Here is a 27,081-nt window from a genome sequence, read left to right as displayed (position 1 = left end):
TCCTGGGCATTAATCCCAGAGAAATGAAGACTTATGTTCACACAAAAACCTGTACATAAATGTTTATAGCAGCTCTGTTTGTAATAGCCATAAACTGGAAACAGTCTGCATGGCCTTCAATGAATGAATCATTAAATAAACTGGTACCTCCATGCCATTAACTACTACTCAGCAATAATAAGGAATGGACTACTGATACACAAAAGGATGAATCTCCAGGGAGTTATGCTGGGTGAAAAAAGCCAATCCCCCTACTGTATGGCACAGGGAACTCTACTCAATACTTTTTAATGGCCTATGTGGGAAAAGAATCTAAAAAAAGAGTGGATATGTGTGTGTGTGTGTGTGTGTGTGTGTGTGTGTGTGTGTGTGTATATATATCTGATTCACTCTACTGAACACCTGAAAGTAATACATTATAAATCAACTATACTGCGATAAAAAAAAATTTAATGGAAAAAAAAAAAAAAGCCAATCCCAAAAGGCTACATACAGTATGATTCCACTTATATTCTTGAAATAACAAAATTATGTAATTTGGACAACAGATCGACTGTCTGGAATTAAGGAGGGGATGAGGAAGGAGGAAAGTAGGTATGACAGTAAAAGGGAAACATGAGGGGACTTGTTCTGTATCTTGACTATACAAATGGCAATATCCTGATTTGTGTTATTGTTTGTAGTTTTGCAAGATATTACATTTAAGGGAAAATGGGTGAAGGGCACATTACATTGCTCTGTATTATTTCTTCCAACTGTACGTGGGTCTACAATTATCTCAAAATTAAGAGTTTAATTAAAAACACAGTTGAGATTTTGTGGTTTAAAAAATGGAATTCTAAAGAAAAACAGAGATTTTAGGTAGCTACAATTAGTAATTTATAAAACCTCCCTCTCTTGAGGAAAACTTCCCTCTCTTGGACTCATATTGATCTCTTTAATGACTACAGGGGGAAAAAAACTTAAAGCATGTATACTGAGTCGATTCTAATAGAATAAAGTAGATTTTTAGAGCAAAGTATAATTTTAGAGAATACTTACTTCAGCTAGATGTATAAGTAAGGAGCTGAGGCCCAACAGTGGCCGTTGTATCAGGAAGCCTGGGGTTAGGGGCAGGTATCCAAATAAACATATCCTCTAAGCATTTAGAAATACAACGTTAGAGTAGTGCTGAAAAATCATGACTGGAAATGACGTTGGATCATTCCCATAGAAATAAAAGTAAGTCTTAAGGAAGAATGAACTCGCCAAAGGAAAAAAATATGATTTATATACTATGACAATACCTAAGGATGAAAGATACTTATGGTACATATTGGGCAAAAATTCACATATTTCATTTCTTTCCTAGACTAAACCCATCTGCTTATATAAATATAAAGAAACACAGCACATCTTGGACACCACCCAGAAATCCCCCTTTGATAAGCCAAAGGACTCTTATGGTAAGCTCCTCAGAACGGCTCCAGTCTGTGGCCCAGAAGTCATTTAAAAGTTTGTCACCTCTCAAAGGACCCAAGAAGAGGAAAAAACATTCTCGAGTCAAGGCCACAAAGACTAAAGACATGAAACCTGTCAGCAGCAAATGGGAGGCTACTCCCTCAAGTTCTCAGAAGGATGCAGACAAGAATCTGCAAGTTGAAGAGTCCAACCAGAAAGACTCTATGCAAACAGCCCCCCATCCAACGAAAAATAACAGAAAGCAACCAAAGAAGAAGGATGGACAACCCACCTTTCGTTTGAAGTTGCAAAGGGACAAATAATTTAGCTTTCTGCTGCTCTGAAAACTGTGGATGAAAGATTACATATGCTTACATAGTAAAACGAAAAAGAAAAGCCCTCCCGGTCCCTCTGTCCCTATACCACCCCCTACATGTTCCTGTGCATGTACTAAACTACAAGTTTTAGATATCCCATCTTCTTTAGTGGGAACATCTTTCAGAGAGCTAAAAAGAAATCCAGAGAAAATATAGAAAATTAAAAATCACTTAGATATTTATATTTAATTTTTGTCAAGATGAAAAAAAAATCTCTGAACTTTTTATTTCTTTTGAAACGACTTATGCATACAACACCAAAAGACTAAGACCTCAAGAAAGGAAAGACATGTACTATAACTGGCACGAATGTCCCTACTAGACACTTTAATGAATCAGTCAACAAACATCATTTCCTCAATTTCTGTCTGCAGTGTGCTAGAAACCATTAGTGATATAAAAGACATTCCTATATTTTTACTACTGTATAATTGTATATATAAAACATACACAAGAAAACCATAATCCCAAAAGAAACTTGTACCATAATGTTTATTGCAGCACTATTTACAATAGCCAGGACATGGAAGCAACCTAAATGCCCATCAACAAATGAATGGATAAAGAAGATGTGGCATATATACACAATGGAATATTACTCAGCTATAAAAAGGGATGAGATGGAGCTATATGTAATGAGGTGGATAGACCCAGAGTCTGTCATACAGAGTGAAGTAAGTCAGAAAGAGAAAGACAAATATTGTATGCTAACTCACATATACGGAATCTAAAAATGGTACTGATGAACTCAGTGACAAGAACAAGGAAGCAGATGCAGAGAATGGACTGGAGAACTCGAGGTTTGGGAGGGGGTGGGGGGTGAAGGGGAAGCTGAGACGAAGCGAGAGAGTAGCACAGACATATATATACTACCAACTGTAGAATAGAGAGTCAGTGGGAAGTTGTTGTATAACAAAGGGAGTCCAACTCGAGGATGGAAGATGCCTTAGAGGACTGGGATGGGGAGGGTGGGGGGGACTCGAGGGAGGGTGGGGGGGGAGTCAAGGAAGGGAGGGAATACGGGGATATGTGTATAAAAACAGATGATTGAACTTGGTGTACCCCCAAAAAAATAATAAATAAATAAATAAAATTTTAAAAAAATAAATAAATAAAACATACATGACTAAAATAGTTGCAGAATTAAGATAGTGCACAGTAAAGTACTAAGTTGTGTTCCTCCATTAGAGAAAATACTACATATTAAAAGATGCTAATTGCACAGAGCAAAAAGTTTGACAAAAATACACAAAAATGCATAGATTATGGTTTAAATAGTCATTTTACTTGAAAAATGAAAAGATTAGACATGCAGTTTCTGTTAGAGCTGATGAGTGTACATCTCTGGCCATTTATTCATGTAGAAGCACGTGGAGCACCTCGTGGTTTGTCACTCATAAGACAGTGACTACTGGTGAGATTCCTACAGGACACTGCAGAGAAACAGGTATGTCAGGCAAATAAGCAAGATGGATGTGGTAAGAAAACAGTTGATCAGCCTGGAGTTGCAGATCAACAATGGCGTCCATTACAGGATGAGGCTAATGAGGACGAGGCAGGAGAGGTTTGTTCAAGTTACAGGCCACAAACTTAATTAGGTCCTGGGAGCAAAATGGAACTAGGAGGATCTGAGCTTGGGTAGTCTACTCTCATTGATATTTCCAGCAGCCAAAGAGGGTTCAAGGAGAGCTCAGGATATTAAAGGAGTAACTGTTATGTTCTGGTTTTGGTTTTAATAGACTTTATTTTTTAGAGAAGTTTTAGGTTCACAGTGATACTGAGCAGGAGGCAACAGATTTCCCACATACTCCCTAGTCTCCACACTGCACAGCCTCCTATTATCACCATCGCCCACCAGAATGATTCATTTGCTACAACTGATGAACCTATACTGATATATCATTATCATTCAGAGTCCATAAATGGAGTGTATGTCAGGGTTTGCTCTTGGTATTGTACATTCTATGGGTTTAGACAAATGTGTAACAAAACGTATCCACAATCATAGTATCATACAGAGTAGTTTCACTGCCCTAAAAATTCTCCATGCTCTGCCTATTCATCCCTCTCTCCCCTCAAACCCTGGCAACCACTGATCTTTTTATTGTCTCCATAGTTTTGCCTTTTCCAGAATATCACATAGTTGGAATCATACAGTATGTATAGCCTTTTCAGATTGGCTTCTTTCGCCTAGTAATATGCATATAAGTTCTATCATGTCTTTTCATGGCTTGATAGCTCATTTCTTTTTAATGCTGAACAATATTCCACTGTCAGTAAAATTTACAAACTTCTAACAATGTTAACTAAGGAAAAAAAAAGACAAATTACTAACGTCAGAAATAAAAAAGCAATCGCCAATACTGATCCCACAGAAATTAAAAGGATAATAAAGAAATATTATGAACTCTTGGCCCACAAATCTGATAGCCTAGGTGAAATGGACCAATTCCTTGAAAGACACAATCTGCCAAAATTCACACAAGAAGAAATAGACAATTTAAATAGGCCTATATGAACTAAAGAAATCAAATCAATAAATAATAACCTGCCAAAAGAGAAATCACCAGGCCCAGGTGAGTTCTCTGATAAATTCTACCAATAATTTAAGAAAGAAATTACACCAATTCTCTACAATCTCTTCCAGAAGATAGAAGCAGAAGGACTACTTCCTAACATATTCTATGGGGCCAGCATAACCCTAATGCTAAAACTAGACAAATATATTACAAAAAAGGAAAATTATCAATATCTCTTGTGAACATCGATGCAAAAATCCTCAACAAAATATTAGAAAATAGAAGTCAATAATGTATAAAAAGAATTATACACCACCGTCAAGTAGGCTTTATTCTTGGTATGCAAGCCTGGTTCAACATTCAGATATCAGTACAATCCATCACATCAACAGAATAAGGAAGAAAAATTATATGACAACAGCAATAGATACAGAAAAAGAATTTGACAAAATCTCACACTCATTCATGATTTAAAACTCTCAGCAAATTAAGAATGGAGAGAAATTTACTCAATCTGATAAAGAATACCAAAAGATCTACACCTCACATCATGCTTAATGATGAAACTAGATACTTCCCTGTTAAGATCAGAAACAAGGCAAAGGCATCTGCTCTCCCATTCCTATTCAACATCATACTGGAAGCCCTAGGTAATTCAATAAGACAAGGAAATAAAAGGAAGAAATAAAACTATTTCTTGATAGGATACATGATTATTGATGCAGAGAATTCCAAAGAATCAACAAAAAAACCTGCTGGAAGTAATAAGCAATTATAGCAAGGTTGCAAGATACAAAGTTAACATAGAAAAGTAAATCACTATCTTATATACCAGCAATGAATACTGGAATTTGAAATTAAAAACACAGTACCATTTACACTGGCACCAAAAATTCAAATACTTAGGTATAAATCAAATATGTTCAATATCTATATGAGGAATACTGCAAAACTCTGATGAAAGAAATCAAAGATCTAAATAAATGGAGAGAGAGTCCATGTACATGGATAGGAAGACTCACCACTGTCGAGATATCAGTTCTTCCCAACTTGATTTATAGATTCAATGAAATCCCAATCAAAATTCTAGCAAATTATCAACAAACTTGATTCTAAACTTTATATGGAAAGATTAAAGATTCAGGATATCCAACACAATATTGAAAGGGAAGAAGAAGTCAGAGGATTGATGTTACCTGACTACAAGACTTAAAAGACTTACCTATAAAGCTACATTAATCAAGAAAGTGTGGTATTGACAAACTTGAATTCCATCTCCAGTTAAAAAAAAAAAAAGAAAACCTTTAAAAATGGAGGCCACTGTGATAGGAGCACTGAGTGTGTGCTGTGACCCCATCCTATCTGCAGACATCACCCAGATTCTGTATCATCTCTGGTTCTCCACACATGACAGCAGTGATACCTCATAGAGCCTGGGTTCCTGAACTAGCACTGATGCTACTGACCCAGACAAAGGGGCTTTATAATAGGAAAAAAAGACATACACTAACTCTGGGGCTTCCATCCTGACATCATTAAATTGTTCTTTTATAATTAGGCTTTAAGATAAAGACAGTCTGCCCACCATCACCAAAAAAAGCTATATTTCATTTTTATCCCAGAAGGGTGAATATCCTTTCTGCAGATAAAAGGGGTTTACTTAAGTCATTTTTTTCCATCAAAGATCTCCTTCTATACTATTGTAGCTGATTTCTTTACTTTCAGAAACATGTTATAAACTCCTAACTGGCTATTTCTCTTCCAAATAAATAAACCATAAACAAAGAAACAACACTTCATCAAGCATCTGGCCGTCTTCACCCCTCACCTCCAAGCCTCGTAAGAGCCTCTATTGTCCACATTCCTAGGTGGACCACTGAACCAAACCCTGGCACCTTCCAGGATTCCCAGACCAGTCTCTTCAGACTGTTCTATCCTTTCTTCTTTGGGAAAAGTTTGTGTGGAAAGAACTGTTCATGGCAGAGTCCTGCATGATGGACAAAAGAGGCTCTGGGCCTGAGTCTGCTAGAGAAATACTAAGACAGTGAGATTTTGTTTAAAGAAATAAAAGATGGCAAAGTCAGCTGATAGAATAATGTACTCCCTCTGCAGAGGTAACCATAGTTCTGAAGATGACTTGTGCTGAGATGGCAGGGCCACATGAGGGAAGGCACCTAAGTCAAAGAGTCATCCCACCTGAGAACACTTGGACTGAGCTACGACAAGGGCTCCACTGAAAATACATGAAATGTGAAGACATCGACAGCTCCTCTTGATGTCTCCTGAGCTCTTATAACTGAACTGAAGATCAGTGAGGAAATACCTTTGGGGAGGCCCTTCATTTCTCTGACCCAGCTTGTCTGCACTGACCAACACAGGCCCATGTGAGCCTAGGATCAGGATCAGGATTCAAGGCTGCAGAAAGAAACTCCAAATCAGGAGAAGGAGCCTCACCCAGGAATGTGGACTCGTGAGTCCTTTACTTTAGCAAGTCTCACCGTTATGCCCTGATGTGCCTGTGTTCAGAGAATGGGTTACAGCATGATACCTCTCTAATCCCCTAGTTTTGTGCAACGTCAGCCAGAGCTCGTGAGTTAGTCTCCTCTGGCTGTAGTCAGCCTTTTACATTTTCCCCAGTGCACAGTACAGATATCACTTTCTGTGTGTGTAGCAGTGAACAGAACAGAGAGTGTAACGTTTTATTCAACCAGGCCTACTTGCCTTGCCCCACCAATGGTCTGGCCTGGTTGCCAGGTACTTGTTTATTTTAGAATACAACACTCCACAGGGGTAGAAGCAGGCAGTTGTGGTCCATGGCATACTAACAGCCAGAGGCCCAGCATCAGTGCCTTTAGAACCATGGAGGACCTTCAGACTGCCACAGGACTAGCTGCATGGCTGCTCCTGGAGCAGTGCTCCGATAGTGTTATCTGACTACTTGCGGCAAAGCCCTTTGGGTTTTCCTTCAGCATGTGCTGCTGTGATTTATTTTTTTAGTAAGAAGCCAACATACTTTAAGGAGGAATAAAGAGCTAATCAAAAGGTTTTCTGCCCTGGATAAAGAATATTATGTCAGTGAAAAGATTAAAGAATTCAGACAAACCTATGAAGCCCTCAAATTGCCTTTCGCAGAGGCCAGTCCTCTAAAGCGTACAAAGTCTGTGTTGGGCAGCGCTTAATAGAAGTGTGAAAGGGTCTGCTTCTTCACTGAAGACACAGCAGACCTCTCAAAATGAGTCAAAACGTGAAGTCCCTTAACTCTCATGTCATGGTGTGCTAATGGCTCACCTTCAAGAACATGCATGACCAATCAAAAAGGGATTGAAATCTTTCCAGTCCCAACTAATTAATGCCAAAGGCATCTCAGAAAAAAATGCTGAACAACTTCAAAGGGAAATAATGGATAGTTTGGATGAAAACACTCATCCACAGGAAAACCTAAACCTGCCTTCCCAAGAAGATGAGGGACAGAAAGAGTGTGGGAACTGAAGGACCAGAAAAACATTTGAAAAGTATTACACAGGAATAAAACAGGCTATAAATGATAAAGGGATCCCTTAAACTCTCTTACTGAAACTGTGCGGCAGGTGATAAGTTTACCTGCTTTCTTTAGAGAAGACCATACAGATGAGGACAACTTCTCCCTATCAAAGGAAGGAGGAGAGTTAAGCCATGAGGTCACGATGACAGATCCAGGGTCCCACGCAGGTTCAATTCAGATTTCAAAGCAGCCAACTACAGAGCATCCACATGCACTGCAGGACATCTGGTGGGTTTGTTTTTTTGTTCTCTCTCTAAAAGTAATTTAGATTTACCTCTACTTAGTTTAATTGCTGTTACGTAATTGGTTGTTTTTTTCTTATTGTTTGATATAACTATTATTCCTAAGAGTGTTTTTTAAATATATATGATTTTAATTTAATTGTGATACAGCTACTATATATGGTATTTATATAGTTACAATGTTGTAGACACTAAGCATCAACAAAATAATAACCAGTTTGGAAGAGGGAATTAGGATTTGTAGTTGTGGAACATAGGTCGGGAAGAAGAAAGCTACATCTTCATCTTCTATAGCTGAGAGTAAACAGATTATGCCTAAAACTAAAAAATCAAGAATTATAAGCATGTTACTTAGAGAACTGAGGCAAATACCTAAAGAATCAGGTAAAACAGATGAAGTGCTTACCCTGGAGAAGAAGGGGATAGTGTGGGACTGCTGTTTTCTATAAGACTTTGACAAATTCTTGACTCTTCATGTGCATTCTAACTTCAAATAAAATTTTTAAATGTATACTTCTGTCTCTTCTATATTATGTCACTCCATTCACCAGTGTTGTTTTTAGCATGACTAGTGTATACTAATACCAGAAAATTAATTTTGTCTCTGCCTTGAAGGCATTATTATGAAGGCTAGGCTAGATATTCAAAAATTCTGCTTTTAATAATAACAGCTACCATTACTGTGTGCCCAGTACTGCACTAAGAACCTTCAAGCATTATCTCCAATTTCCACAACGGCTAATGCAAAGTAGGTATTGTTTCTATTTTATAGATGAGACACTGATGCTCAGAGAGTTTAAATAATTTGCTAATCTGTAGCAGAGCTCCCTGATCCCAGAGCTTCTGCTCTTCCTTTCTATTAGATCACATCACCTCTTTCTAGTATCTGAGTTTAAAAGAACTACAAAGGGGGAAAAAATGGAGCAGTTCAAAGAACTCCTTTGTGCAAAAGACAGGGAGGGGAAGAAGCATCCTGAAGGATTTAGCAATATTGCTAGGTAGCTGTCTACTGACTTAACCGAGCTTAACCCCAAACTGGAATTTCCAGCTGGTCATGTGAGCACAGAAAGCAATTTTTAAACTCTGGCTAGGAGCCCCTATGATTACAAAAATAAAAGCTCCATTCTGCTTTTATTTTGAAATAAGAGATACTCCAGCTGTTCAAGCATGGGCCTAAACACCCTGGTGAGGACGCTAAGAAGACAAGGTTTTGTGTCCAGGGACGCCCAGTCATCCTACAAAGCTGATTTCTGAAAAGGAGGGGACAGATGCATAACTGCTTCCCCACTGGTGACCTGGGTCTGGGATCTTGGACCAGATGATCTTGAGGGTCCCTTCTAAGTAAAATTCTAGGTGTTTATGTTGGTTTAAAACACAGGCGCTTTGAGAGCATCTTGGCCAGTTTCCTTTCTGGAATTGTTGTGTGATATAATCAAGACATTTACCTGGCTCTTTAAGTCTACTGGTTGGTTGGCTCAGGTGTGGGGAAAGTGCCTGGTTTGGGGAACAACAATGTTGTTTACATTCTTTCTGAAAAGTCACGAGCCATAGGCAAGAAATGAAAGTGAAATCGGGATAGTGTCATCAGTCAGCACAAATGTGCCGAAGTTCAGAGAGCTGTTTACTTAGGCACAAGTGTGCCTGCCAGCCAGTCATAAGCTCCGGGCTTATGCTCGGGGCTACATCTTTTCCGTCTCCACCGGCCTTGCTTTCTGGAGCCTGACATTAGGAAGCCAGTGAAGAGAGAAGAATCGACCGAACCTGATTTCCTGCTTCTCCTCTTTGTGAGTGTTTTGTGGGTTCTGCATCTTCTTTTTGGTAAGTACCTACCCTGCATGCCCCACAGCTCGGCCAGATGCCTGCCCCTCTGTAAGCCAAGTCAGCTTTCCTCTCGGACCCTGCATTCTAGCCATGGGCCCGGGGAAACGACCAGTAGTCAGGGTCTGGGGATCCTCCCCCAGTAAACGAGCCACCTCCACGAGCTCTGCTCTTCTTCCCTCCTTCCCCCTACTCTCTTCAGCATCACCCTGTGTGCCTCTGGCCTCAAAAGTGGTGCAGGTAATGCCAGTATACCTGGCTAGAAACCCAGGCGAGAACTGTGGGCAGCAGGGTTCTGCACCGAGTCTGCACAAATAATGGTTTCTGACGCATGAAGTGGGTTCTTCATCAGAACTAGGCAGCCAAACAAAAGCAGATCACTGACTTGGGCAGCTAAACGGGTAGTTACAGGAAACACCATTAGTTCTTAAAATACGCACTGTAGACTAAGATTGTCAGAGAGACCTGTGTTCTCAACTCAGAAAGAAGATAAGAGGGTCTAAGAGATTTTTAGACCCTATGTTATTAGACTATATTGCATTTCACACCTTGAGGGAAATTCATGGTGGGATTTTAGTTCACTTGGTGCAGACCTTAAAAAATTTCTTTTTTCAACGTGGGCTGTTTCCCTAATAATTTCCAGTGTGCTTCTTCACCTGTAAAATCAGAAGTTCTTTGGGAAAAGATAAATACGTGTATGTATGTGATTCGTCTTTCCTTCCTTCTTCATGACAACTGAAGTGCATTTTTCAGTATTTTCTTCCTAAACCGCACCTCTCCCAAAGTCCCGAATCCGTGCACATGACATTCTTTTGATTTCGCATACTCCCCTTTCTCAACACTCTTTCCAGCTAACCCCCTGCTTTATCTAATCACTAAGATTGTTTTCCAAATTGCACTTTTATGTAAATATAACACATGATTCTGGAAATATTTTTAATGAAAAAAGAAAGGAACTCTTACCCTTAATGCCCAGAGATACCAGGGCAATTATTAACATTTTAGGACAATTCCTTTCTTGCAGTCATACTATAAAGTGTGATTTTAGACCTGGTTTCTCTAAAGGCTGCAGAGTTTTATTATCTTGATATGTCTTAACTTGATTCTAATGTTGGGCATTCAAGTTGCTTCTCATTTTTTGCCAAAGTAATACTGTGATGAACATTCCTGTATATAAATCATTGATTGTATTTCTGATTGCTGCCTTAGGGTGGTAGACTTATAAGGGGAATTACTTGGCCAAAAGGTATTATTATGATTTTTAGGGGTTTGAGTGCCTTTTGCCATATTGCCTCCCAGAATGTTTGTAAGAATTTTCACATCCACCATTATTCTATGAAAATGCCAGTTTTACTGCACTCTTGGTATCAAGTGTTTTTATCTGCAGTTTTGATAGGGAAACTCATAGGTTATTTTAGTTGCCATATCTTTGATTACAAGAGGTACAGACTTTTTTTTTTCATGTTAGTTAATGTGATAGAGTGATTTATAATAAGAAATACAAAAAAAAAAAAAAAAAGAAATACAGGTTTGGTCTCTGTCCCCATTTCTGGCACAGAGCTCCTAAAACGCTTGGAATTTCCTAAGTGATAATAGAGGTAAAGGTGTCTTTGTTTATTCATTCCAAACCCTTTTCAACCACTTCTGTGTTTATGTTGATGACTGGACTTTTGCAAAAGTCCCTAAGGATGGGGCTGGCTGCCAGGGAAAACAACCACCTGATTAAAGGGTTGGAACTTTCAGCCCCGATCTCTAGGGAGGTGGGAGTGGCTGGAGATTGAGTTCAATCACCAATGGCCAATGATTTAAACAATCACACCTACATAATGAAACCTCCATAAAAATCCCTGAAGTACAGGGTTCAAGAGCGTCTGGACTGGTGGACACACGGAGGTGCTGGGAAGGTGACAGGCCTAGAGGGCATGGAAGCTCCATGACCCTTCCCCCTACCCTTTGCCCTGTGCATCTGCTGGGTGGCTGTTCCTGAGTTGCACCCTTTTATGATGAACCAGTATTCTAGTAAGTAGACTGTTCTGAGTTCTGTGAGCCACTCTAGCAAATTAATCAAACCCAAGGAGGGGGTCATGGGAAATGCCAAGTTATCCTAGACTTGCACTGGGGGGAGGGGGAGGGGCCGGCACTCAGCTTGTGGCACTGACCCCTTAACCTGTGGGATCTGATGCTATCTCCAGGTAGATGGTATCAGATTACGTTAAATTATAGGACACAAAGGTGTCACAGAGAATTCCTTGGTGGGGAAAAACCCTTACATTTGGTGGAAAGTACAAATAAGGAAGAAAGTTTTTTACAGTTAATTATTTTGCATTCTTTTTTATGTGAAATATCTTTTCATATGCCTTGTCCATTTTTATGGAGTTTAATGTTTTCCATATCTATTTGCATGAACATTTGTTATATTAGGTATATTAACCATTTCATGTTTGCTGCAGATATGTTTCCATGCTAATTGACTTTTATGTTTGGTTGTATAGAAATGTGTATTTTAATAGTTAAATCTGTACTATTTTTTCTTTGTAGTATCAATTTGCTTTTAAGCTCAGAGCATTCTTTCTCATTCATAAATCAAATATTTATTTTTTTCTAGATTTTTTTTTGTGTCTGTTTATTCCTTACATTTCACTATTGGATCCATGTGAAATTTATTTTGGTACGTTGAGTGAGATGAGGCCCTAAAATAGTTTTAACTAATCAGTTGCTTCAGCATTAGTCAATGGAAAACTCTTTCTTCCTCCTAATTATATTACACTTTTATGGTGTATTAACTTCATATGTGTGGCTTTTCTGAGGTATTCTGCTCTCTAAGCTGTCCATCCAGTCCCCCTGCTATTCTGTTCTACTTGGCCCACTTTCCCCACTTTCCCCGCAGTTATTTCCTTTTTTCTTTTTTTTAAATTAATTAATTTATTTAATTTATTTATTTATTGGCTGTGTTGGGTCTTCGTTGCTGCACACGGGCTTTCTCTAGTTGTGGTGAGCGGGGGCTACCCTTCATTGCGGTGCGTGGGCTTCTCATTGCAGTGGCCTCTCTTGTGGCAGAGCACGGGCTCTAGGCGCATGGGCTTCCGTAGTTGTGGCACATGGGCTCACTAGTTGTGGCTCACGGGCTCTAGAGCACAGGCTCAATAGCTGTGGCACACGGGCTTAGTTGCTCCGTGGCATGCGGCATCTTCCTGGGGCAGGGATCGAACTGTGTTCCCTGCACTGGCAGGCAGATTCTTACCCACTGTGCTACCTAGGAAGTCCTCCCCTCAGTTATTTCTAACTGGGAGCTGGACACTGCAATGACCTCAGTGACTCTAGCCTGCCTTAGGCCTCTTCAGGTGAATTACGTCTTCAGGTAAATTAATTAACATAACAAATATCTTTGGAAGGTTAATCTTCAAATGCACGCACAGTATGTTCTCATAGAAACTGAGAATTTGCAGGGCTTTATTCTATACCCCTGGGCTCACACCACCTCAGCTTTCTCAGCCCTGTCAAAGTGACAAAACGGAAACCATTTAGTTTACTCATTCCTTCATTCAAGGGAAAACGATGCACAGATGAGGGGAGCACAGATGAGGGGAGCACAGCGCCTCACAAGCAGTGAAGCATTCTTCCCAGGGATCTGGGGCAAGAGTGAGCCTCACAGAGCATCAGAAGAGGTAACGCAGAAACAGGGCAGGACTGGCTAGGAGGCTGGGGTTTCCTTACAAGCCAGCAGGTCCCACTTTCTAGGAAGGTGTGTGGGCTCACCTGCTGGAGGATTGTGATTGGTGTATGTTAGGTTTCCTTGACAAGTGTTTCCCATGCAGGCTGACTTGGGTTTAGATTTGTGACCTGGGCCTCTGGGGCCACTGCATTTTGTGAGTCCCAATATACAAATTACATTATCAGCCCAAACCTAAACCTGAAAAGACTCTGGGAGGGGATCCCTGGATCCCCAGCTCTTTTGTGAGGACACAGACCTTTTGCCCACTCAGCAGCAGTAGGGAGGTGGGGGTCTAACAGCAAAGACCCTGGCAGAGCAGGGAACACAATGGGGCAGCAACCTCGGCCCCTCCCTGCAGCATCCCGGCCACGGCATCCCGGCCACTGGGAAGCCGAAGGCCTCAGCACCCCCACCAGAGCGAGATTCGCTTTCTGCGGGATGGAGGGGGTGGCCCCACAGCATCTGCTACTCACTTTGTCTGTGATTTGCTTTTGAGTTATTTTAATGAGTAGTGAAGCCATTTCATATGCATTACAAACTCTCCAGGTAAGAACCACATCCAACCACGTCCACCTGGGGATGGAGGTGAAGTCCTAGAAAACTTAGCCTCCCTTCCGGCCAACTCTCAAAATAACTTTTGCAAAACTGAAGGTTTAAGTCTCAGTGACTGACTATCATTCGTTACCACCTCCCCTTCTTTCCTTTTGACTGCTGCAGGCAAACTACTTTCACTAGTTTTACAGCAGGGCTAGTGGGCAGAACTGCCAGAAACAATGCCGGCACTGCTCCAACCCCAATTCAGGAACCCTCCACACCTTCAGCCCCGCCGCCTGGGGTCTCGTGCCTTAGGTCTGGGGGAACAGGGGCTTGAGTTAATGAAACACCTAGTGAGAATACAATCCAAACCTCTCACCCTGGCCTCCTAGGCCCTCAGGGACCTGAGTCCACTCACCTGTCCAGCCTCGTCCCGTCCCCTCAGTCACTGGGCTGTCACCAGCCCCTGGTCTGTTCCTCTCCCAATCCAGTATTTATAACCACTGCACTCTCTCTCTGGAAGCCTCTTCCCCTGGCTCTTTCACACCCCTCAGGCCTCAAATCAAACGTCTCCTTTGCAGACAGGCCTTCCCTGACCCTCCAATCGAGACTCATCACTTCCTTCTACCTTCCTCCTTCACGTCATCCTGTTTATTTGCTTCCCAAATCTCTTCCAAAATTATAATTATCTTTTTAAAAGTACATGCTTGCTGTCTGTCTCCCCAACCAGAGTGCAAGCTCAAGGCAGGAAGGCCCCTGCTTTGCCCAGCATGTTACTGATTCCCCAGGGCTGACTCAGGGAATCATCCAACATGTGTCACCACTGGAGTCAGGAGATGAAACCCTGGCCTCATCAGCAGAAGGGAGACAGTCACTCTCCAAGTGAGGGCAGGAGAGAGGGTGGGAGCACCACACCCGCTTCCAGTACTGTGACTTGTCTTCAACTCTGCCTTGGGGCCTGTGAATCTTAGGCCCCGTAAACGGCACTGTGAAGTCCCCCCAATAAAAACCAAACAGGGATGGGTCCCAAGGTGCAGGCGTTGGCTCATTTTTAAGGATTTGTTCCCTGCATTAAATTTTTTTTTGACCTTTGTTCCCAGCTGGATTGTCTGCTTACCAAGCAGGGCTAATCAGCAACGAAACCACGGGACAGACAGCAAGTGAATGTTAACGGAGCCGCTGAGACGGTCTATTCCAGGAGCCTGCTGGGGGTGGAGGGGGCGGCGGGTGCTCTCTCTACACTGCAGTCTCACGGTGTCGTCATGTTTCTGCTGGCAAAGCTGTTTTTATTTACATGGAAAAATTCAGTAAACCAGATGTCAACGGCCTTCCATAAAAAGCCACTGCTGGCCCGGCCGTCCAGGGTGTCTGAAACCCGGGCCATCTAAACTGCGTCTGTCTTAACACAGTTGGTAAACATGGCTGTGGCCTCGTTTTCAAAAGTAAGAACCTGTGCTCGCATTTCTGCCCAAGGAAATATGACACATTTCCCTTTCTTCTTCCCTTTTTATTTTCGTCAGGAGCCACACCCAAACCGTGAGCCTTAGTATGTCCAGCCAGACAGATTTTCGTCAGGGCTGGTGGCCTCCTCTGACAAGCTGGCTCTCTCCTCTGTCCGATTCTGTTTTTCTGACTTATTTCTGCTCATTATTTTCTTCCCTGGACTTTGCTCCCTCTCCATTCACGCTGCACACCCTCCATTCATGCTGCACCCCCACCCTCCGCCTCCGCCCCGCTCCTCCCTGAAGCACAGCCTCATCAGAGGCAGCAGAGCAGACACCAGTCCACTAGCACAGGTCAAATTAACTCACTTCCGTCTCACACCAGCCCCCAGAAACAGACCAGCGGATGCATTAAGGGCGGGGATGTAGGCACAGGCAAGCTCGTGACCTGCCCAAGGACATGTGCCGTGAGCGACAGGGCAGCAGCCTGAACCCCGGAAGCCTGGCACTGAGGTCCATGCTCTTCACCACCAGGTCCCTAACACCATCCTGGGGTCGTGGGCACCAGTGAGACATCAGTGAGGCCAGCTTCCTGGAGTCCGGGTCCTCCAGGGAAGCTCTGTTCCTGAACTCCAGCACTAGCGTCTCCCCCAGAATGTCACGTCTCTGAGCCTCAGTCTCCTCTCTATGATAATAACTTAACGAGCACTTACTAGGTAATGTTCCACACGCTACACATAAATTACCTCACTTGATTTCCACAACATCTACAAAACAAGTTCTATTATTATACCCATTTTGCAGATGCGGAAATTACACAGAGAGACATTCATGCAGGTAGTAAATGGTAGAGCGGGGATTTGAACCTAGGACACACAGCTTCAGACTCTATGATCAGACGCACCATTCCACAGTGTCACCACCGTACAAGATGAGGATGGAGTGACGTCCGCACACTGTGGCCGTGAAGAGTGAAGGGCCGGGCCTCGGGAGGCAAAGCGCAGGTTCATACAGTGATTTCACAATCCTGCCTGACAGGCCTCACCAGCCTCACTTGGGGAAGTTACTGAGCCTCAATAAGCCTCAGTTTTCTCCTCTTGGAAAATGGAGATAATAACATTAAATGTGCTCCTATTGTGAGAACCTAAGGATACCTGCTAAGTGCTTAGCACAGGGTCAGTCCTTAATCATTAAAAAGCACTCAATCAAACTAGATTCCTTCTTAGACCCCCTCCAGTGATCACAAAGATTTCTCGAAGCAAGTTCTGCCCTCTATGGTGCCCTACAGCTTTCTTAAGTCATAAGGGTGGGGCGGGGGTGGGGGGAGCTGCCACCCCTTGGCCTCAGCTGTCACCACACCGGAGTCTGTCCTTGCACGTGGCCTCACGGTGTCCAGCCCCTGAAGCTACAGGCTCACAAAAATGTCTGAGAAAGAGGGGACAGGCTTGAGGAAACCTACACTTAGGAAACGGGAAGAATAAAAAACAGAAGGACCAGAAGGAGGACCAGGACAGAGAAGTAGGTCAAAAAAATAGAGGGAGGCTTTTGCAAAGCTCTGTGCACCGTGGCTGACGTTTCGGAGGCCGCTCAGCGGATGGTTACTGCGTGCCCACGACGCGCCAGACAGTCCTGGGTGCGGGGACGTAACCGTTAACGACATTTTGATAGAGACAGACAGCCATGGATTTTCGTCTGACTGGTGTGACAGATAAAATCCCTTGCTCTCGTGGAGTTTACATTCTATTGAGGGTTGTAGGCAGAAGACAAAACAAAACATTTAGAATGTTAGATGATGGAAAATGCTCCAGAGGAGGAGCAGGAAGGGGGGGCAGGGAGTGCAGACGCCGGTGCTGCGGAGCGGCTGTTTCAGTTCCAAAATGCTGACTAGGGATGGCGTCACTGAGAAACAGGCCTTTGAGCAGAGACCTAAGGCAGGCAGGCATGCGACACAAGAGCATTCAAGGCGGGGAGTGCAAATACAAAGTCCTGAGCTTGCCTAAAGTTTCTGGAAAATGCTAAAGGAGCCAATATGGCAGAAGCTGAGGGAGGGAGTGGAGAGCAAGGATAACAGGAGAAGAAGTCCAGGAGATGACGGGCACTAACAGCACTGGGCAGTTCAGGTCCCAAAGAAGCAGGAGGAGGCCAAGTCATTGTTAATGTCATCCCTGGAAAGTGGGCTCCCTTGGTATCGAGTCACCCTTGGTAACAAGCTCCAGGACGTTTACACATCTGCTGGGCACAGCATACTGTGTCATTTCCTAGCCGAGGAATTCAGACGTTCCAGAGTCTCGTCCCCACCCTCTGGAGAGAGAGCTCGGACTGAAGGGGACACTTACAGGCACCTGCCTTCCTCTCCTATGGGCACCTAAAAGGGCTCATTAAACACTTCATGAATGAAGTAGAATTTCCCAGTGGTGGACAAGCGGCCCTCTGGTATGAGGGACAGTGCAGGGTGCTCCAGCAGGCTACCCTCAGGGGCATCATTCGGGACAGAGGCCTGCCGGTGGTGACCATGGGCAAATGCAGAGAAACCAAAGAAGCCCCAGGGGTATATTCAGTCTTGTTACTGAGTATCATTAGACATTCAGGCAGGAAGAATGAATTAAAAAACCAGAATGAGGTGGGTGAGGCGGCGGGTGGCGGGGGTATTTTTGCTAAGTCAATGTAGAGAAAAGAGTTTTGTGGGAATCTCAAATGTAATATGAGAAGCCACTTATTGGAGCAGCGACAAATGACAAGTTATAAATACGTGTATGGTCAATACTTATACCCAACTGTCACATAATGATTAAGCTGATAGATATTTTAGCATAAAAGGAAGACGTGTTTGGGAGTTGGAGACTGGTGCTACAGACCTTCTCTATACCAGAAACAACGGTCGACAGGCAGCAGTTTGTAAAGCCCATTTTGATTCTGCAACTCAGGAGAGCACGTGGTGGGCCTTCCGCTGTCTGAAGTAAACAAGCCACTGTCAGTGGCCAGTGGCGAGAGGCAGCCTCCCTGCTCTGTCAGCCCTTCTCAAGTGTTCCTTACAGTCAAGGACAGGCCAGGAATGAAACCTATGCTGGGAAAAGCTCCCCGGCCACCCGTCCTCGGCCTGCCGGGTGTCCTGTACTCAGGGCATGGGCAGCTGGAGGGATTTTCAGTGCAACAATCTGCCAGAGCTCCAGTCCTCCCTCGGACACAACCTCATGAAAGTTTCACTCTTTTAACATGAAAGCGGCAAGGACATAATTTAGAAGATCAGGATACTACATCTGTGCCTCTTTCAGCCATCATCCCATCCATGTGAAAACTTTAGAGGTGCTTAAACGAAAAAAACAAAAGCAAACAAACGGCATCAAATGAATAGTCTGAGAATGTTTTCCTTCTCTTTCTCTAACTGGGAATCTGCCTCCCTGGGCTCTGCGGTGACACACGTGAAGCCACATACTCGCTCAGAGTCCAACCAGATCTGTGGCTTGGTCCAGGGTCCCCAATGCCACAAAAGGGTTATGCTTTATGACAGCAAAAGGCTGGCAGCCTTTATTTATAAAGAGCTCATATACACTGACAAACAAAAACCAAAACTGAAAATGATAAAAAGAAAAAAAAAAAGAAAAAAAGGAAATGACAGGACTTCCCAAGAGAAAAAAAAAAGAGATGGTCAAAACAAACACTCGAAAAACTTACTCATTAAAATGAAACAGTAGCAATGCTGTGTCATTTTTAATTCTCAAAGATGAAAAGATGAGAAAATTAAATCAGGGAGGATGAGATAAGTACTCTCTTAAACTGCTGGTGGAAGGATAAACTGATTCACAGTCACCATGGCATTATACACAACATTACAAAACGATGTCATAAAACAGAATATATAAACTCTACACAATGGCCATTAAAAATATTGTTTAGGAAACACTTCTAGTGACAAGGGGAAATATTAATGCTATCATGTTGTTTACAAAGCAGGATACAAGCACATATATTTATGTGATCCCAACTATGTAAAACAACATTATAGAAGGAAATGTGTCGAGTGGTTATTTCTACAACCTTGAAGTTACAGATGATTCTTAGTCTTATCTCTATACTTTCGCATATTTTTCTAGTTTTCTACAACCAACATGCATTACTTTATTATAAACAGGAAAAACTTTACCTAAAAATAGCAACAGTGACTCAGCAGTCTCCCCTTCTGCCCTCTGAAGGAAGCACAGACTTATCACTTAAAGGGAATTAAAAAGCTCACTGTGGTGAGCACCTGATTACCAGGATTGTTAAAAGCCAAAACAAAACAAACAAAAAAACAGGGCATGCTCTTAGGAAGGCAGAGAAGAATGCCCTAGGGTTTTCCAACCAAATAACCATAGCCCTTTCACTGGGAAATGTTTAGAAAAAAGAAGCTAGGACTAGCCCCCAAACTCTCTGTCCACATCCCAACAGGAAGCAAGGAGAACCATCCCAGCACTGAGTAGACTGAGACATAAATCATGGCCCCTCACGCGCAGAAGCTTTGCCGGCTTGTTAGAGAAGTACATGCAGTATCTAAAGGACACCACATGTCATTTTCATTTATTCGAAAAAGGAAAAAAAAAAGAGTTCCTACTGTGTATCAGGCACCATTCTGGGGATAAAACAGCTAGTTGGTACATACATCCTGGCCTTCAGCTATATCAGAGTGTGGGCTGAAGTAGTCTGAGAAAGCTGGTGAAAAACGAGGAGGACTCAGAGAGGCAGGAAACAGGGTAGGACTTGAGGAGGTGGCGTGGCTGAGTGGGTGGGCAGTCGGGAACGGGGACAGTGGGCAGCTGCTGGACTAAGCAAAGCAAGGGGGTAGGAAAGGAAGCAGGGCCTCTAAGTTCAACTTCTAACTCGCACCAGATGCTGGTGAGCCTCAAGCACCAGGCATAGCAGAGTTGGGACTGAATTCTATGTGCAAAAAGGAGTGAAAGGAAGAAAATCAGGGACTACCACCTTCTCTACACGCCTGCTCACAGGTTTCTCAGCTCCATTTTATTTTGTTTCATTCTCTATTGAAAACCTCCAAAAGGTCAGCTGAGAGAGAAGAGGAAGTCAAAAACAAAGGCTCCGGGTGCCTGGGGAGCTGCTGCTGCGTGAGGTGGCTCATGCGATCTCCTCTGAGAAGCCCTAGGAATTTTTTTGCATTAAGCTTAATAATAAGGATGTTTTTTTAGCCCACATGTAACAGGCTTGAAATAGAAGAGGGAGCCTTTACACAAAGGCACCCCAACTCCCAGCCCTGCACCACAGAGGCAAGTCAAACATTATTTCCCACTGCACGATGGTACAAATCCAGGTTCAGCCCTGGAAATCCATCCTACACCCCGAAATACCTAAATCCATTAAAATGTGGGTAGACTTTTACAAGTGTTTGTTCATACGCAAAACCGAGCAAACTCTGTTCCTGTTGGGAATTTTTCCCATCCGTGGACTGGACTGGTGAAAGCTCACCATACCAGTCTAATAACATGGACTACACATACCCTTTCCACACCTGATAAACCTGTCTCTGCCAAAGGCGTCGCTGATAAATCTTTATTCTCATTAGCCACGTACTGCAGACTGCACGTCTGTGTCCCCCCAAAATTCGTACGTCGAAACCTAATCCCCAATGTGACGGTATTTGGAAGTGGGGCCTCTGGGAGGTGGTCAGTACTAGGGCAGGGATCAAGACTATCCCCTAGTGAATGGAATCAGTCCCCTTAAAAAAGAGGCCCCAGAGAGTTCCTAGTGCCTTCCATCATGTGAGGACACAGCAAAAGGTCGACCGTCTCCGAACGAGGAATTGAGCCCTTACCACACCCCGAATCAGCGGATGCCTTGATTTTGGACTTGCCGGCCTCCAGAACTGAGAGGAAGAAGTCTCTGTTGCTGTTGAGCCACCGCGTCCAGGGTAACTTGCTGAAGCAGCCTGCACGGATGGACGCCACCCTCCCCCTCAGTCCGCTGCACATCCTGTCCTCTCACCACGCTTTGCTTTCCCACATGCAGGACAAGCGTGGGAGTGGTCAGGCAGACCCTCCAGCCAGCTCTGGGAAAGGGGAGGGGCTGCGCCTCTCAAGTGGTCCCTCCAGAAGCTGATCTCCAGGGCTGTCTCTGGGCCTCTCGCCATGGCCCCCACTGGCCACCACTCCCTGCACCGCCCACACCACAGGCAGGTGCGCTGCAGGACACCACTCTGTATTCTGGCCCTGTGCTCCTAGGCACTTCAGGATGGAAACGGCTGTTTTGTTCCATACTGGAAACTTTACAAATGTAAAGGCATAGTGTGCAGACTCCTGTTTTAGAAGCCAATTTGGAGAAGTCCTTCTGATTAAAAGCTCAGTGAAAAGATTTTTCCAAAAGAGATGAGGAAGGTACGTCCTATATATATCGACACTATACACTATGGAGGGACTACAGAAGGTGAGTTTCCTATAGATCAATTTGGCAATATGCAGTAAAATCATTAAAAAAACATTTCTACCCTTGATCCTGAGACCACAGTTTTAGATAATAATCCTAAGGAAAAATCAGATTCAGCAAAGCCTCAGGCCAAAGGGCATTCAGTTACGACCTTTCCCGCCCTCCAAGCTGCCAGGAGGGCCCTGCCTCCTGATCTCAGCCCAGGGAGGCGGCTGAGGACTCAGCCTGTGGATCCTGCCTGGAGGTCACCCCAGATTTCTTGGTTTTGGTTTGGCTGTCTTGAAGGAAGTTTGCCAGAGGTTTTTTATGGAATTCCAGAAGGGAGAACATGAGCTTGAGAAGGAACTGGGAGGGAGAGAGGGAGAGCTGGACACTCACGGTGTGACTTCCCCGCAGGTACCCAGGAAGGTGCCCTGTGAAGGGCAAAAGATGCTCGTCCTGCAGTCCAGGAGGAGCAACCAGCTGCTGTTCCTGGGAATCCTGACGCTCGCAGTCACAGTGACCTTCCTGCTGTTCTTCGCTCTCCTCTGGAAGGCCGGCAACCTCATTGACTTGCCCAACCTCAGAATTGGCTTCTACAACTTCTGCCTTTGGAACGAGGGCACTGGCGCCCTCCAGTGCCACCAGTTCCCTGAGCTGGAGGCCCTGGGGGTGCCTCGAGTTGGCCTGGCCCTGGCCAGGCTTGGCGTGTACGGGGCCCTGGTCCTCACCCTCTTCGTCCCCCTGCCTCTCCTCCTGGCCTGGTGCAACAGTAACGAGGGAGAGTGGCAGCTGGCCGTGGGCTTCCTGGCCACATCCTCCACGCTGCTGGCCAGCGGCCTGGGCCTCTTCCTCACCTACACATGGAAGTGGCTCCGGCTCTCCCTCCTGGGGCCTGGGTTTCTAGCTCTGGGTGTCGCCCAGGCCTTACTCATCCTCTTGCTTATGGCCACAGTCGTGTTCCCTCAGAGGGCAAAGGACAAGAGCTGGAGAGCGGTCAGCTCTGTCTAAAGGCTCAAGTGACTGCAAGGGTTCTGGGTGAACGGTGCTCAGCGAAGGTGCCAGAGCATTCACAGGCCAGCCTGTGTCACAGCTAATGCTGATCTCAAGCGCTAGCAGACGGGACCCCCCGCAGAAGGGGGGGCATCTGACGTCAACGAGAACAAGAGGCAGCCAGGGCAGCCTGGCTCCTTCGGCTTGTTAGTGTAGTGTCTGTCCTTTGGGACTTGCAAGGTCCCTAAGGACACCCTAAAACCACGTAGCTCATTGTCACGAGAATTCCTGCTTTAATTCACTGATCTGAACAAGCCACTCTTACTTTATCTTCAGAACAATGGGGAGATAAGGCTTCCTGTCATGGGTCCAGATTTCCAAGACAAGTTGCCAAATGCCAGACTGGAACCCAGTGAAGGTTCAGGAAGAAACACCTTGGTGTCCCTGGGGGTCCTGCCTGGCAAGCTCCCCATCTCCATCCGAGGTGGGTAGGAGGCGATAAGCCCCTAGCCTCTGACAACGCTCCCAAAGGCCCAGGAATGATCTGAGGGATTCACCAAAGACAGGACGCATGGGTACAAAGAGCAGCTTTGGTGTCTGAAGGTCCTCCTGAAAAGGCTCCTGGACCTGAAGCCCGACAGAACAGGGGGTCGGCAGGCAGACGGCTCCCAGCACACGACCTGGGAATTTAGGAGCTGAACACACCGGGTCTCTGGTCAAGAGAGGAAGGGGAACAGGATGGAACGGTTCCACATCCACGTAAACACTGCATCCCCCACCTCTCACCTGGAAAGGACACGAGTACAGCTCATGCACTGGGGAACTCTGTGTATTTTTCAGCACCCATATATTGAAAACCTATACAGCACATGATCACCTCATCCTATGCCGGTCAAAAGCCACACTGAATACAGAGGCAGAAACACGGACTCCAGTGTGATGTCTTGTCCTTGGTGTCTCCTTTGGGCTCCTGTCCCACTTTTGCTTTCCAACTGTCCAGGGACCAAGGCCAAGGCCACCAAGTGGAAGGAAGGTGCAGCTGGTGGGGGGTAGGCCCGTCTGATTGGTCAGGAGGCTTCCCAATCTGTACGCGGAGCCTCAGGCTCTGAGAGAGAGCTCAGCACGTGGCAGGATGTCTGATTTAGGGCTGGACCAGCAAGGGTCCACAGACTGACTGATTGCCTCATGATGGAAGCTATTTTTAAAATAGGCCTCCTCCTTAGGGAGGCCGAACCGTAGGAATTCCAGTGTATTTAGCAGCCATACTTGTTTTTCTTTGAAAATTATTCAGTTGCCTCTTTGGTTCCAGTAAGTTTGACCACCACGACCTCATTTCCCTGGAACCAGGTAACTGAATAAAACAGACTGTGGGGACCCAGGCCCTCTGAGCAGGGAGAGAGCACAGTGCAGGGAGGAATTCTAACGGGAGCTCACTTTGATTCCTCACTTCCCAAGGTGAACCCGCACAGCCCAAGGAGGCGCGAAGCTGGGAGCAGAAGCCAGGACAGTCCGAGGCTGAGAGGGGAAATCCAGCTTCCGTCAGCCACTCTGAGCAGAAAGTCCTGGAAGTTTGTCCCTTAGCTGAAAAATATCTCCCTGACGTATTTTAGCGCATCCTGGTCTTCCTCGGGGCTTCTGTTGCAGGCCAAGTCAGAACCCGCAGGCCCCGGAGCGGGGCTGGGGCCTGGGGGAGGGCTGTCTTCCCTGCAGCCCTCACCCTCACTGTCCTCACTTCTGCTCCAGGGGGCACTCGGGGACGGTGGCGCTGAGCTGGCCGGGGAGCTCTCTGTCTTATCAGTGCCTGCCAGAGGCGACTGTTCCAACGGCTTTTCCTGTTTTCGGCCCTGCTGAGTAGAAGAAATGACAGGCAAAACACACGGGTTTTACTTCCCTAACGTGCTGGTTTCTCTGTCAGTGATGCAGAACATACCCAGAAGCAATGGTGAAGCTAGGGCCTGACGGTCAGGCCCTGTTCCCAAATCGCCCGACTCCTCCCCTCCCCACCCCCCTTCTCAGATGGTGAAGAAACCAAGACCAGCTTGGGAGGGCAGCAGGCAGGGACCTGAGCAATAGTGCTGTAGGAAAGGAAACCAGAATAAACATACATGGAGAGGCAGGGTGACAGAATGGAAGGAGCATGGGATACAAACCCTGAGTGTGAGCCTCAGCCCTTCCTTTATTGGCACCAAGTCACTTATTGTAATTAATAATAACCTCTATCAGCAGGTTATTGCAAGGATCAAATGAGATAGGAATATATAAAAGTCCCTGAGCAACTATCAGGCACTATACAACTCTAAAGTGGGACAGTTATTATTCGTTTCCAGAAGGCAGGACACTTAGCGGCGTGGTGTGACGTACGGCGCTCAGACGTCACCTCGCCCGACTGAGACCCTCCAGAGAACACGAGCAGTTAGCGACTTCTGTCCCCTCCACCCGCCACCAGCACAGAGGCACCCAGAGAGGGCTGCCCTGCCTCACACAGCCGCGCCCTCCCAGGTCTCCAGCCCCAAGTGCCCAGTGGGGGCACACCTCCTGGGGAGCGGGCTGCTGGCCACCGCCCCAGGCAAGGCGCCTCTCTATCCGCATGAACCAGGACCTGGTCTAGCTTCTGCCCACTAAAAGTTTCTGGTCATAAGAAAAGACACAACTGACTTTACCTCAATCAGGATCCCCAGAGCAACGTCTACGATTTCAACTTCACTCATGCAGTACACAGTCCTCGTGGCAGGAAGTCTGAAAGAAAAGCACGAAGCTAGAGACAGGCACGGAATCGCCAGAAGGAGAGAGTGAGAGCAAGAGTTGCACCCCAGGGCCTGCCCATCAGGGGTGAGAGCAGCAGCCTCCCCAGGGCACCAGCGTGGCTTCTGCACCCTTGTAACTAGTGACTGGCACAGGGGGTTCTCGGGGCAACAGTGGAGGGCTTCCCACCCTCCATCAACTCCCCTGAGGATCTGGAGATAGGGCAGGACGGCCCGCTTCTGAGAGTCAAGCTCACACACACAGCGGACGTGAGCAGATCAAACAAGCCAAGACTTGCCTGAACCCGCCCCCCCCACCCCCAATGCATGAACACGGTAAAGGACAGCTGCAAAGATCAGAAATCGAGGCTGGTCAATGAAGAAAACTTAGAAAGGGGAGAGCAGAGAGGGACAGTGAGCGCCTGGGACCACAAGAGGTGAGGGCAGGGGCATACCCTCCCTGGCAGCCTGGACACCCCCTTCATTACCACCATTCAACTAACCAGTCCCACAGCCTCTGACCTCAGGCCAGCACAGCAACCTGCGGCTTGTCTGTCTGTCCCTGAAGACCTACCCCGCGGGGAGACTGGACCACCTGGTCCACTCATCTTGCCTGCTGGATGGTCGCAATTTCCGTGGCAAATGAAGAGACTGGCAATTTGGACAACTGGGCTCTGAGAGCTTAGCTGACGTGTATAAGCTGAGATGGGGAGCCGCTATACAGAAGCTGACATATGAGGGCCTGGCGGTGGAGACGCCAACAGAGGCAGGAGCCGGTGCCAGTCTGGGAGGGGACAGCTCACTTCCTGTGCCCCCCCTGAGAGTGGATGAGAGGTCTGCAGACTGAAACACCCCCTACCTCACTGTTCTGCCAACACTGGAAGACAGGGCCCCAGCAACTGTTGATGCCCCAAATCCTCCCCCCGTCCTAACTCCCAGGAGGACCAGAAGTTGCCCCACCTTGCTGCAGCCGCCGGCATCGTGGCTGTTCTCCTCCTCTTGGGGGTCTTCACCTGCACCATCCTCTTTTCAGCCACCTCGGCTGTCATCCACGCAGGAAGCACCCTCTTTTTAGTCTCAGATTTTAATTCTTCCATCTCCCCAGTCTCTCATGAAGAGGAACCAGGGCCCAAGCTTAATGACTTCGGGACAGCAAATCCCACTCTCTCATCACCCCAGGAATTACAGGTCTGTCTGCCCTGACTGGGAGTCCAGCTTTAATTCCTACAAAGAAGAACAAAGTCCAGTGAATTCTAGTAAGCAAGAACACTCTCAGGAATCAGCCGAAATTACTGGTCAGGACAGGGCCCAGGAGATTCAGATGTGCCTTTCACA

The 27,081-nt window shown here is 45.5% G+C and overlaps 3 protein-coding genes across 13 annotated transcripts in view; 2 read left to right on the top strand and 1 right to left on the bottom strand.

Annotated features, from left to right (window-relative positions):
• Positions 1 to 2,232, top strand: part of AGBL3 (AGBL carboxypeptidase 3) — a 106,991-nt gene extending 104,759 nt beyond the window's left edge. For 5 of the 6 annotated variants that reach the window (XM_057730506.1, XM_057730507.1, XM_057730505.1 and 2 more), the window contains one exon: positions 1,352 to 2,232. In XM_057730506.1, the coding sequence (XP_057586489.1) occupies positions 1,352 to 1,763 (412 nt within the window). In that variant the 3' untranslated portion in view covers positions 1,764 to 2,232. The remainder of the gene's footprint in view (positions 1 to 1,351) is intronic. The other variant, XM_057730515.1, reaches the window with a different exon arrangement.
• CYREN (cell cycle regulator of NHEJ) overlaps positions 1 to 26,843 on the bottom strand; it is a 132,644-nt gene extending 105,801 nt beyond the window's left edge. Inside the window, exons 1-3 of one of the 3 annotated variants that reach the window (XM_057730517.1) lie at positions 26,707 to 26,843; positions 25,666 to 25,741; positions 24,583 to 24,852 (exon numbers count right to left, since the gene is read on the bottom strand). In XM_057730517.1, the coding sequence (XP_057586500.1) occupies positions 24,583 to 24,852; positions 25,666 to 25,741; positions 26,707 to 26,843 (483 nt within the window). Of the gene's footprint in view, positions 1 to 24,582; positions 24,853 to 25,665; positions 25,742 to 26,706 lie in introns of those variants that run through there. The other 2 variants (XM_057730518.1, XM_057730516.1) reach the window with 2 other exon arrangements.
• Positions 9,307 to 23,562, top strand: TMEM140 (transmembrane protein 140). 4 transcript variants are annotated; one of them, XM_057730521.1, is made up of 2 exons: positions 9,307 to 9,937; positions 22,430 to 23,562. In XM_057730521.1, the coding sequence occupies exon 2, from the start codon at positions 22,463 to 22,465 to the stop codon at positions 23,021 to 23,023; it is 561 nt and encodes a 186-aa protein (XP_057586504.1). In that variant the 5' UTR covers positions 9,307 to 9,937; positions 22,430 to 22,462; the 3' UTR covers positions 23,024 to 23,562. The 4 variants fall into 4 exon arrangements, with proteins under 4 accessions (XP_057586504.1, XP_057586505.1, XP_057586502.1 ...); XM_057730522.1 differs by lacking the exon at positions 9,307 to 9,937 and adding an exon at positions 11,722 to 11,956; XM_057730519.1 differs by lacking the exon at positions 9,307 to 9,937 and adding an exon at positions 15,587 to 15,625.
• Positions 26,844 to 27,081: the final 238 nt, after the last annotated feature.

The sequence above is a fragment of the Hippopotamus amphibius genome, chromosome 4, assembly GCF_030028045.1.
Source record: "Hippopotamus amphibius kiboko isolate mHipAmp2 chromosome 4, mHipAmp2.hap2, whole genome shotgun sequence".
In the NCBI taxonomy this organism is placed as follows: Eukaryota; Metazoa; Chordata; class Mammalia; order Artiodactyla; family Hippopotamidae; genus Hippopotamus; species Hippopotamus amphibius.
This window is presented reverse-complemented; position numbering and strand designations above follow the sequence as displayed.

Excerpts from the sequence above, each read along its gene's own strand:
- TMEM140 (XM_057730519.1), top strand. The coding sequence starts at position 15,602 with ATGGCTGTGGCCTCGTTTTCAAAA. Across the intron at positions 15,626-22,429 it reads CTGTGGCCTCGTTTTCAAAA|GTACCCAGGAAGGTGCCCTG; the intron begins GTAAGAACCTGT and ends ACTTCCCCGCAG.